The sequence below is a fragment of the Semicossyphus pulcher genome, unplaced genomic scaffold (assembly GCF_022749685.1).
Source record: "Semicossyphus pulcher isolate SPU_LCO1_2020_fin unplaced genomic scaffold, fSemPul1.0.p SCAF_11, whole genome shotgun sequence".
Lineage (NCBI taxonomy): Eukaryota > Metazoa > Chordata > Actinopteri > Labriformes > Labridae > Semicossyphus > Semicossyphus pulcher.
Window position 1 is genome coordinate 4,374,716 of NW_027211615.1, and position 12,078 is coordinate 4,386,793.

General features: G+C 42.1%; 1 protein-coding gene across 1 annotated transcript in view; it reads left to right on the forward strand.

Annotated features, from left to right (window-relative positions):
• nt5dc1 (5'-nucleotidase domain containing 1) overlaps window positions 1–12,078 on the forward strand; it is a 69,958-nt gene that overhangs the window by 37,064 nt on the left and 20,816 nt on the right. The window contains exon 8 of the mRNA XM_069657804.1: window positions 3,584–3,681. Within this exon, the coding sequence (XP_069513905.1) occupies window positions 3,584–3,681 (98 nt within the window). The remainder of the gene's footprint in view (window positions 1–3,583; window positions 3,682–12,078) is intronic.

Sequence of the window (12,078 nt, forward strand, 5' to 3'; positions counted from 1 at the left end):
CCCTGCGATTCCCACCCCTACTGTGTACCATTGTTCATCAAAAAACAGGCTGTTTCAAAATTAAGTTTCTTTGCAAAGTCCCTCATTGCCTGTGTAGTCCTTCTGTGTACTGTGATGCGGCTAAAACAAAACAAAAGTGCAGATATTCTTTGTACAAAATGAAACTAAACTTTACCCCCACGAGGCATTGTGATGATTGTTTCTAATCATTCACCCATTGAACATCCAGCTCTTCATTTTTTATTTGTAGGTGAGCAGCAAAGGGCTTATTGTCTCAGCTTTTTGTAGTTTAACACTGGCTTTGTGCATTAATGGCCTCCCTGTGTTTACAGTGCACACTGTGTGGTTTAGGCTTATTTTTGTATCCTAAGCCCTGTTACACACTCGATCAAGCAGCAAGAGAGCCTTAAACAAACACAGTGACTATGCTGCTGCTGTGTTGTAACACCATAAGCCCTTTCTGTTCTGTGTGAGGTGTTGTTATCTCACACTGCACTCGCATGGTGAGGTGGTCTGCTTTTTCACTTTCCACACTCAGAGCTGATTGTTCCCTGAAGTCCAGCAGAGGCAGAAACCAGGTCGAGGTAGAGCTGTTTAACTCTGTTTCACTCCAACCCCCTCGCTCCATTTCCTGTTCAACAGCCACGCTGCCTGGTCACTCCTGTTGTTCCTCACCCTTTTCCCCTGCTCCCCCTGCTGTTTCTCTGCCTCTCCCCCCTCCACTCCTGTGTCTGTGACCTCCTGCACCGCAGCATGTGTCGCCTCCCAAGCAGAGCAGTCAGAGCTCCAGCTGTGCGTGCTCAAAATCATGTTCAAGTCGCTGCTTTACAAGGTCAGGGGTGCAAATTTATGATGTTATAGCAACAAGAGGAAATGAGGCCAGCTTCGTCTTGTTTCCGGAGAAGTGTGCTTTGTTCAAAGATTGGGTTGTCCTTCCTGTTTTTCCTGCACCTTTAGTTTGTGCCTACCTTTCCTACAGGGAATCACACAGCCAAACACTTCTCTGTCTCAGCCTGTCAGAGAAAGCTCTTTGTTGTAAAGACGGCCTCTCCTGCTTCACTTCACAGTACTTCCTCTCTCAGAGAGAAGGTTCTTGCAGCCGGCTCACCTCGCTGAAGCGGCTGGAGGCCAGTGACATTCAGCTGTTAGAAGTAGCACAACAGGGCCAGAGCTGTCTGACAGGAGGCTACTGGCCCAAACCCAACAGGCTGTCAGACGAAGCTGCTGCTAATGTTTGTCTGGATGAAATGTTTTTTAATAACAATAACAATGTCACAAATATTATGTTTTATATACATGGATAAAAAAACTCAAATTCAGCTTCTGTTAAGATTATATCCTTATTTAGAAGAGATGGATGTGTAACCTTGTCACCATGGCTCATACTAAGTTTATTACCGCCTTAACAAAGTACAGAAAAACAGAAAAATAACTATAGACCGATTACTGTGTAACATGACTAGTCAGAATGCTTATGATTCGGGCACAAAGTTATTGTTCCAAAGGGTTTCACCATACAGCATTTAATGTCCAAGTACCCCAGTCCAATCACAATGTTGCAATTTATTTAGCAGACACTTTTGTCCAAAGCGACGTACATCTGAGAGTCAATACAACAAAAGCAACGATCGAGACAGGAGGGAACGAAGTCAGTAAGAGCCAACAAACAGCTTCAAGTGCGATCGGACACTGGTGCCAACAGGCAGGGTATAGGGCGCTTTTTTATTTTATTTATAATGATCCTCATCTGCAACATCAAGCTTGACAGACGGGTTGTTGCAGCGTCAGCAGTAATGTGGGCGTTGTACCGGACCGTCATGGTGAAAAGAGAGCTGAGCCTGAAGGCAAAGCTTTCTGTTTACCAGTTGATCCCTCCCCTGTGGTCATGAGCTCTGGGTAGTGATAGAAAGAATGTGATGAAATGAGTTTCCTCTGCAGGGTGTCTGGGCTCAGCCTTAGAGAGAGGGTAAGGAGCTCAGACATCTGGAGGGAGCTCGGAGTTGAGCAGCTACTCCGTTGCATCGAAAGGAGCCAGTTGAGGTGGTCCGGGCATCTGATGAGGATGCCTCCTGGGCGCCTCCCTTTGGAGGTTTTTCGGGGTATGTACAACTGGGAGGAGACCCTGGGGCAGACCCTGAGCTCAATGGAGGGATTATATATCCCACCTGGCCTGGGAACGCCTCGGGATCCCCCAGGAGCTGGAAAACCTGGGTGGGGAGAGGGACGTCTGGATCAACTTGCTGAGCCTGCTGCCACCGCGACCCGGCCCCAGATAAGCGGAACAAGATGGATGGATGAATAAAAAATAATTGATGGATTGGTTGACTTTATAATAATGTGAAATTTATAATGTGATCCAGCAGTGAGCAGTTTATAATCATGCAGCGCAGTGAGGACACAGATCTGTGTGTCTCTCAGGCTCTGCCCCTGACTCAATATGGTCGCGATCTCTCCCGTATTAATGTGAACAACCTTTATAAAGAATAAAATACGTCTCCATATGCTGTGAGTGAGATGAGCTGGAGGTGATCCACGCGTAGTTATCAGAGTTATCATGAGCGCGGGGAGGAGACAGAAGTTAAAGAGAGGAGCAGACATGACGCAGACCTGTGTGTGTTTTGATGCTCATACCTGAATCAATAACGTCGTGATCCGTCCGTATTTAAAGTTAAAGTTAAAGTATAAACTTTGTCTCCACAGGCTGTCATATGGCCATATGCTGTGTAGTTTATATATTTCACTGATAACACAGAGCTGTAGAGGAGCATCAGGCTTCATGATCAAAGTTTCATGGGATGCAAAGACAGGGTTGCCAGGTCGGTGGTTTTCCAGCTGAATTGGGCGACTTTTGAAGTGTTGCTGCAGTCCGAGGCCCGGGGCTTAGACCCTAAAATATGTAAAAATGGGTATCTTATTATGCCGAATTATGTGACCAGGTTTTAAGATATCTGATATTTATTCCTCCAGCTCAGCTTTTGCTGCTAAAAGCTGTAAAACTGCTTTAAAAGCGTTTCATTAAAAAGAATAGGGCCAACTTTTCATAGTACTGGAATTACATATATATGAATATATGAAAATATAGTTTGCAGATGTCTTCAAAATCGGTCTCTATAAGGTAAACTATGTAAGTAAGAAAGCTTTTTGTGCTATAATAAAACAGCTTCCCACAGAGTGCGCACATAAACACTTTAACATATCAAATTGATTGATTAACGTGTTCATACGTTCCCAGTAAGACGTCCTTCCTGTTTCATAGCGCTGTTTGTTTCTCTCCTTATATGGAACACAGAAGTGTAGGTCTCCCTGGTGATACCATCCAGCCCTTAACATGCTCACTATCCACTGTGTCAGTGTTGACTGCCCTCTTAAAGTGTTTACTTTATTGGTCGAAGTATTCCCTGTACAGCTTCATGTGTATTCAGTGTTTATTGCTCCATGTTTTCCATCATCTGTACACTGTTTAGCTTCACAGAGACATTTGTGCTTGTGTAACTCAGTGTACTTGGATGCAGTCCAGGCATTGTCCCTCTCACAGCGGCCAGGCGCCGATCAGAGGTTAATGTTGTTTCTCCGGCCATTGCAGGAAGGATTTTGAGGAGCTGTTTGATGTCATCATCACGAACGCCCTGAAGCCTGGTTTCTTCTCCTTGGTGCCCCAGCAGAGGCCCTTCAGGACCCTTGGTGAGTACGGGCCTGCTTCTCCCACGGCCCACTGCACTTTATCAGTCATTGCACTCTCCATTTAGTCTTTATGTCAACATATGGTCAAAAACACCCATTGCAAATTCCCAGATCCCAAGCAGTAATCTTCAGTTCACTTTTTTATTCCAGCCAACGCAGAAGTCAAAGATATTCAGTTAAAGAGCAGCTACAGTCATGTTTTAAGACATAAACAATGCTCTGCTTGAAATAATAAATTGTGTCTGATATGTGTTTTCTGCTAAATATGTTTAATTACCTTCTAGAAATCCTCCCAAGGCATCTCCTCCTTCTCCTCGCCCACTATGAACATTCCCACCCGCCCTCTCCATCACAAAAAGCAAAACATGTCCCTGCCGCTGTTTAGTGGCAACTTGTTGAAACTTAGCGAGCTTGAAATGTTGTAATTAGCAGCAGTAACGTTGACGTTAATAGTCAGTAGTGCGTTTGCTAAAATGACGATGAGGGTTACAGCTGGCTCGCGCATCGCCAAAGTGGTTGTTTGAACTAAGCTTGTAGTCCGAGTAATATTGACCAATCACGTATCAGCAGGTTGCGACGTATGCAAGAAAAACAGTCTGTGAGGAGAGCAAAAGCAGGCTCCCATCAGCGTGATCTGACGACGATTTAGCTTCTTATTAATCTCTATAAACAGACATCTGCATGCTAACAGCTAACAATCTGTTCTAGATCTAACATTTAACTTGAGATGAATTCCCTTGACGCTGTGTCACGAAAGCCGTTCAGAGTTCAGATTTTGTTGACTTCCTCGAATGCATCAGATCGATCCGACCTCCGTTCAACAAACGAGCATTTTAAAGATTATTTTTTCGGCTTTTTGCCTTTATTCATAGGACAGCTGAAGAGAGACAGGAAATGTGGGGAGCAGAGAGTGGGGGATGACATGCACCAAATGAATCGGCAGACAGGGAGTCGAGCCTTCGATCAGTGTGACGAGGACTGTAGCCTCTATACATGGGGTGCCTGCTCTACCAACCAGCCAAACCAGCGCCCCGAGCATTTTAAAAGTTTTCTTCTCCTCTTGAGGACAGACCTGACAAAGCTTGAATTTTGACTTCTTACAAATCTGCATCATGATGGTGAAATTTGGGCAAAGAGTAAGACCCGTTAATAACAAGTCAATCACAAGAGAACGGTTTCTCTTTCTGTAACAATGCAGCACGCGGAAAAGGAAGTCTTGACAGGAAGTAGTTTATCGCTTACCGCCAGGCATGTTCGCAGGTGATCCCAGAGGCTGTATCGTCTCAGACTGTAGCTGATGGGATCCCAGATTGACCCATTATAAAATATTATTTATTTTCTGTCAATGGCAAATCAAAGATCTTACAATACCAGTGCACGTAAAGAAAAGTGGGAATTACTTTTCCAGTCACACAGTTGCGTCAACATGCTGAACAGGAAGGTCTTTAGTTTGGTCTTTCAAGAACACATTGTTGGAGAACCTCTAAAATCAATGAGCAAACTCTTTGTCCTAAAAAGGTGAGTTTAGAAAACAACACCCACCTCCTGCAAAGTAAGGTTACATTTATTTTTTCAATTAAGTCTGGTGGCTTTGAAAAGAGTGAGTAAGTGCTGTTTCTGGTTATAAAAAGCGTCTTGCCTTAAGGTCTGTTTCTAGTATATTTAATGTCTGTAATGACGTCAGAGTACACACTTTTAGTGGACGTACTGTGGTTAGGTGCATTTGCCTGCAGGTATAAGATTGCTGCCATTGGAGCCAGTTTCGCTGCTGCCAAGTGAAACAATTTAATTCTACAAAAATGTATTCCTATCAGTCATTTTAACCCCAAAATATGAAAAATAGGGGCCCAATTTTAAGGTTGGTAATGCCATGTTTTTTGTCATCTGGGCAAACCCTAAACAAAGCAGCCCTTTTTAGACTTCTGCAGTATCACATCCCGTGTATTATTTTGGTAGTATGTTGTAGGGAGGTCAGTCCAGCTCAAACAGCTGTTAGTTGTGTTAGCGAGATAAACATCAGCTGCCAACATTTCTTGGCTCAGACCCTCACCATCAGGGCTCCACATAACTCAGGTTACCTTCCCGGGCCGCCTTCCCGCTCTCAGGCATCCGATCCTGGATGCTCTTGTTGAAGGTGTGCACTGGCAGGGGCAGCCTGCTGGAATGCTCCCTTCATCTGGATTGTCTTCCTGCCAGCAATAACACTGGGGATGCATTATGTGTGAAGACAGGATGATCCACTCACTGAAATATTCTCTTCTCTCTCTGCACCGCTCTTCCTGAGTTTTGCCACGTTGGCAGACAAAAAGAGCAGCATCTGCTCTTCCCCTGGCCTCGACACAAACTGGCCACTCCTTCTTTAGTTGGAAACATCCCCCTGATATTCTGAACTCTGTTTTTTTCTTTTTTATTTAATGGACAATAAAGTTTATTTAGAAGAATTTGACACTGGAAGATTCTAACTTAGGACTGATGATTAAACACTTTAAGAATTTGAACAGATGCCATGCAGTATACAGCTAATAAATAGCTCATAAATGATCAAGGAGAACTTCCACTGCTTATATGCATTTAATCTTTATCTGGAGTCCCATTATAACAGTAGTAATGAGAACTTAAGGTACATAGGTCTGTGAAGGTTCTCAGTCATCCAGGTCATGATCATTCTGAGCTTAATCCAAAAGGCAACTGGACTTGGTTGAAGTTCTTGAAGATGTTTCACCTCTCATCCGAAAGGCCTCTTCAGTTCTAAACTGACTGGTGGACGGAGCTAGAAATATAAGCCTCTGTAGGTCATTAGTGTGCTAATAGATGTGTAATCAAGGGTGAGTCGTTAGCCTGAGCTGCTGACCTAGTATCACTGAGAGTCGTTAGTACCCTCTGGTGTTGATGGGTCGTTAGGCTCACATGCTCCTGAGTGTGATCTCAGCTGTTTGGGCAGATAATTCACCACTGCTTTGTAAGTGGGTGATAGGTGGTGTCTTAGGCCTCTGTTCAGGGATGGTTTTTCCAGCTTAACAATAGATGGCTTCCTTGACACCTCTTTCAAACCAGCGGTCTTCTCTGGCCAGGATGTGAACCTTGCTGTCTTCAAAGGAGTGTCCTTTAAATGTATATAGAAGTTTTCTTCACTATGTTTACAAAGTTATTTACATAAAAAAACCCAGAAATAAAACCAAACAAAGATGTTAAAAAGAGAAATAAAAGACAATAGCGCTTCAACAGTAAAGAGCATGAAATTGATAAGATCAAGATAATTAAAATACTTAAATCAAATGTTTCCCACAGCTTTTACAAATGGATCACAATCTGAATTCAAAGAAATTTAGGGAGAATTACTCACAGAGAAACAAGTTGTATGATTTGCGATGCTGCTAGGATCTGCAGGTTTCAAGTGATTTTGATTTACCTGTCCCGGAGGCAGCATGTATACAAAAAACAAAAGTGGGCCAAGAATAGAGCCTTGAGGTACACCACAACTCTACTGAGCCATCAGAGAAACACAGTGATTGCTTGTGTGGGTTTCCTCTACTATTAGGTCCACTGGTGACTCTATATTGCCCACATGTATGTATATGTTAGCCCTGTAACCAGTCCAGAGGTTTTCTGTGTCAGTTAAACCCTAACAAATGCTGTGCTTTGAAATTTTACCTTAGGTTTAATGTGCGTTCTTAAGGCTTAATAAATACAAACTTTGAGTGAGGTGGAAGTTTACATGTGGCAGATAAATGTAACTTGAGCACAGTCATTTGAAATGGGCTCTAATCACAGAATATTATGTCAGAGAAAGGTGTTGCATGAAACCACTTCTTCTAACCTGCTGCTCGTCTGAGCTACACATTTAAGACTCAAAACTCTCGACCACATACCACTCATTCCTCTTCCTCCTAAAGTCCAGTGTCCTCACAGCTGTTACCACGAGTGTGTGTGTGTGTTCCCATCCCTGTTCTTTCACTCTCTCCTGTCACAATATTTATAGCATATTTAACCTCAGTTTGAACCAGTGGTTGTAGGCACTCTGTAGGCTTTGTCAGTGAGAGTGAGGATCTTCTTTTAACTGTCTGCTGCTCTTAAAAAGCAGTCAGTCACCTTAAAGACCGCTGCCTGTCCAGAAGAACCGTTAAGCACTTCAGAGATGCTCTATTGATTCCTAGAGAACAGCCAAGGGAGGCATACCACACTTAAAGACTATTCATTAGTTTAATTAGGGATGCTACACAGCACTTGCTTCCAATATAACTTCCTCATAGATAATTGTATTTGTGTGTTTTTCTGTTTAATTATGAATCTGAGACTATTAAAATTTCAGTCCCACCATGATAGTGTTTTGAAATACAAATCTCTTGTTGCAGACAGCCCTGGCTTAAATTACAGCACAGTGCCCGTAAAGAGGAAGACAAGGAACTTAAGGAGCCACTTTAGCAATTCAGTAATGCACTCAGAGGAACGACAAGAGACAGCTGAGGGAGATCATCACCTGCATGGGATGACAACTAGGACAGCTGAGAACTCACTGCAGGAGATATATATCCATTTGCATATTCCTGAAAAATGTATGTAAAAACACAGATAAGCTTGAGCACGTAGATATTTTTGTGTCGCCATGTTGTACATTCATCGATGTTATTAAGTTATGCTACCTGCGGTGTAAACGCTGGTGGCAGGGTGAAGCGATCTTGCTGCTGTAGATTGTTGTTTGCACGATCCTGTTTAAATTGATCAAGAATAAAAACTATAATACGTAGAGCAACATTTACAGAAGGTAAATAATCATTTGGTTGTACAGTATATATTTTAAGGATACAAAACATTTGAAGATATTCCAAAAAACATCACAATAAGTAAAAATACCAATGCAGGCCTCGTAACTCTCTATTGCTATTGCTGCATTTTCTAAATTTGATGACAAAAGCAAACCAATTATCTTTTTTTATTTATTTAAGACTTAATTTTAACCCCAAAATGCTGGAAACTAAAACTCAAAACCAAACTCACCAATAAGCTGTCTTTAATGAATTGAGTCGTCTCGAAACACTTGCACACCCTGATAAAACTTTGACATTACCGGGGAACTCCCTCAGAGCCACATAAGATATGACTCAGGCTGAACATGACTGAGCTTCATGTGCACAGTTGTCCCTTTAATATACAGCACTTCTGTGAATAATAAGGGCGTAGAATAGGGATCCTACCAATCTACAGAAATGAATGCATTTTCCTTTACAATAATTTTGTCCAAAAATCAACATATGCTACACGTGACTGTTGCACTTTCAACCTGCGGAGGAGTTGTGCATGAGACAGCAATCACTCTGTGTCACTGTAAACAAGGACTCCCGTCTACACTTCATTTAACCAGCAGAATAACATGTCTCATGCTCAAATGACCACTTTCTGCGCTGTGACAGTGTTGCCAGACTGAAGATACAGCAACATCTTTCTGCGGCTTTAAAATTATTATCGTATATATGAAATAAAAAATCAAGGGTCAAAATACCACACTCAGTTATTTTGAAAGGGCACAATTATCGTACATTCAGCCTTTTTTGACATTATTGATCGTACATCGTACAGAGGGCAAAAATATCATACAAATACGAAAGTGATAGTACATAAGCAACACTGGCACTGTCTATATGCAGTTCGTTTAAATGTCTTCAAAGTGTGCGGTATCAAAAGTTGTGTTTATCCATTATAATAATGGATAAAATAAAGGATTAAACCTATTTACTGTTACAAAAAACAAGAACTGAGGTGTAGAAAGGTGTAGAGTTAATTTACTCAAGTAATTTCTTCTTTTCAGTTCAAGCAATGATGAACAGTATTCATTTGTTTGTGAATTCATAATTCCTTCATAAGGCAGAAGAGAAATCACTCTGTCCTCACTCTCTGTCACTAAACCACTCCGAGACTACGAGGAGATATAATGACATGAATAATCATGTTTTAAATCTTGCTAAAAAAGGAAAATTTAACTAGTTAAAAACTGCGCCCTTGGTGAATAACAACAACAAAAGCATTTATTGAATTCAAATTGTAAGTAACTCAATAAGAAGACAGATAGAGGAGTGTTGTGTTTTTGCAAGTAATGCTTGAACAAAGCTGAACCACAAATCTGCCTTCAGTTTCCTTTGTAATTACAGTAATTATGTGTCATAGAATTACAGATTTCTCTGTCTGTGTGTTGTCTTAGTGTTTTTGGATTTGTCCCTAAGTAAGCTGTAGTTAGCGGGTGCTGAAAGAAGGACCCCAATCCAAACTCTAAAGAACGCCTGCAGACTTTTCAGCCTTAAATGATCTTTTTCACGTCCCTGTCATTTCACTGACTTCTTACTTTAAGAAACCATCCAATAAAGAAGCTCAAAATCTCAGGACAGAATGTTTAAACAGTTTAAACAGAAAACACGTGAAGTTGGTGACGTGCATGCTTTTACAGACTTGTACAGTCATCATCTCATGTGCGCAATACTGGAGTATCCCCCATATAATCTCTTCACATTAACATAAACACAGTCTCTGTTAGAGCAGCCTTATAAAAGCTGGAGGTTTACTGTAGTAATAAAATCCCCATTTTTTCCATAGAGAAGTTGAGAGTCCACAGCTGAACACTCTCTGTTGATGTTTGAGAGTTTCAGAAGGCCTTATACAGTCATGGCTGTGTACAGGCAGAAGTGAATACCCTCCTGACTGTATAACTCTGGTTTCACGCTGTTATATTTCATATTGAATGCTCTGTCTGGTCAGTGGAGAAGTGTTTGCATCCAGCTGATTATCTACGACATTTGTATTTTTTAATGTTGGGGCGAGTCAGCCTGCAGGGAACAGCTCTTTCTCCTGATGAGTGATGGTATCATCACTCTCCTGACACGTGTATTTCAACAGTTAACCCCAGATGTCTCAGTAAATCTGTCGCCTACTATTTACTGACACCATCTTTGAAAAGCAGCGCAGCACTGGTGATCTTCTTCTTTGGGGTGTTCCAACCCAAAGTCATGCAATTAAAATATAAATTTAATTTTTTGGCAATTATGTGAGTCTGCAGAGAAAGTAAGGTTCTTAACTGCACTAAATAAGACAGATGATGGATAGATGAAGTGCTTTATTTATCCTCGAGGGGAAATTAGATTGTAATAGCAGCTTCACATTCAACATCACAATAAATATACTAAAAAACTAATAGGTATAAATATACGTGTTCATTTTCATTTGAAATGCATGAAAACAGATGAGAGTCTTCTTAATGGTGGCGTGACACACACGTGTCTGACGCGTGTGACAGACCGCAAGCTGCGCACGGTTCTCGGCCAAAATTCACAGTGTAAATGAATTGTGATGAGTCCTATTGATATCTGACAGCAATATGAACATCTTTTCCAGTCCTATTGTGAAGTGTTTCCCGGGTCGTTGGTGTTGTTTTTTATTTTTATTTTTTTGGTTCTGAAAGTACCGTCACCCACCGTCACATACAGACCCATGTGACCCTGGCGGTCAGCCTAAAAGGCAGAGCAAAAGTGCAAAGATATTTAGTCCAGATCAGTGTCTGTAGGTTTGGCATTTGCAGACGTGTTGTACAGCCTGACTGAGTTAGGTAGGAGAGACCCCCTGTTTCTTTCTCTGGAACAGCGGGGATGGAGGAGTCTGTTGCTAAAATTGCTCTTCAGATTGTCCAGCATGTTATAGAGAGGGTGGGAGTCATTGTCCATGATAGTGAACAGTTTCTCCAGTATTCTGACCTCAACCACCTCTTCCAGAGTGATGGGCTGCAGACCCACAACACTCAGCCTTCTTAATCAGTTTGTTGGGGTCCTTTGCTGTGATGCCTGCACCCCAGCACACAACAGCAAAGAAGGCCGTGCTCGTAACACCGGACTGATAAAACATGTTGAGCATTTTGCTGCAGACGTTAAAGGACCCGAGCCTCCTCAGGAAGTAAAGCCAGCTCAGGCCCTTCCTGCAGACGGCGCCCATGTTGGTGGGCCACTCCAGTCTGTCATCCAGTTGTCCACCCAGGTACCTGGGACTTGACGATCTTCACATCAGTTGCAGGATTTTAAACCTGGGCCCTATTTATACATATTTTGCTACCAGAGCCACAAGACTGCAGAACACTGGCTCTGCTGGTCCTCTGCTGCCTCAATCAATACGTTCACGTTCACGCAAAACCATTCAGTAATTTAATATTATTATAAAACTATACTTGGGTGTCTGACAGATTAACTGTGACTCCATTGACAATAATTCTAACCCACAGAACGCGGGAGTTGCTCGTCTACCGCTGCCTCAAATAAATGTTTTTGTCAATGAAGTCTGGTGGCTTAGGAGCAAGCAATGCATTGGCTGTTTCATGTATCAAAAACAGCAGCTTAACCATTTACTGCAGGGATCCTTTATGTATTG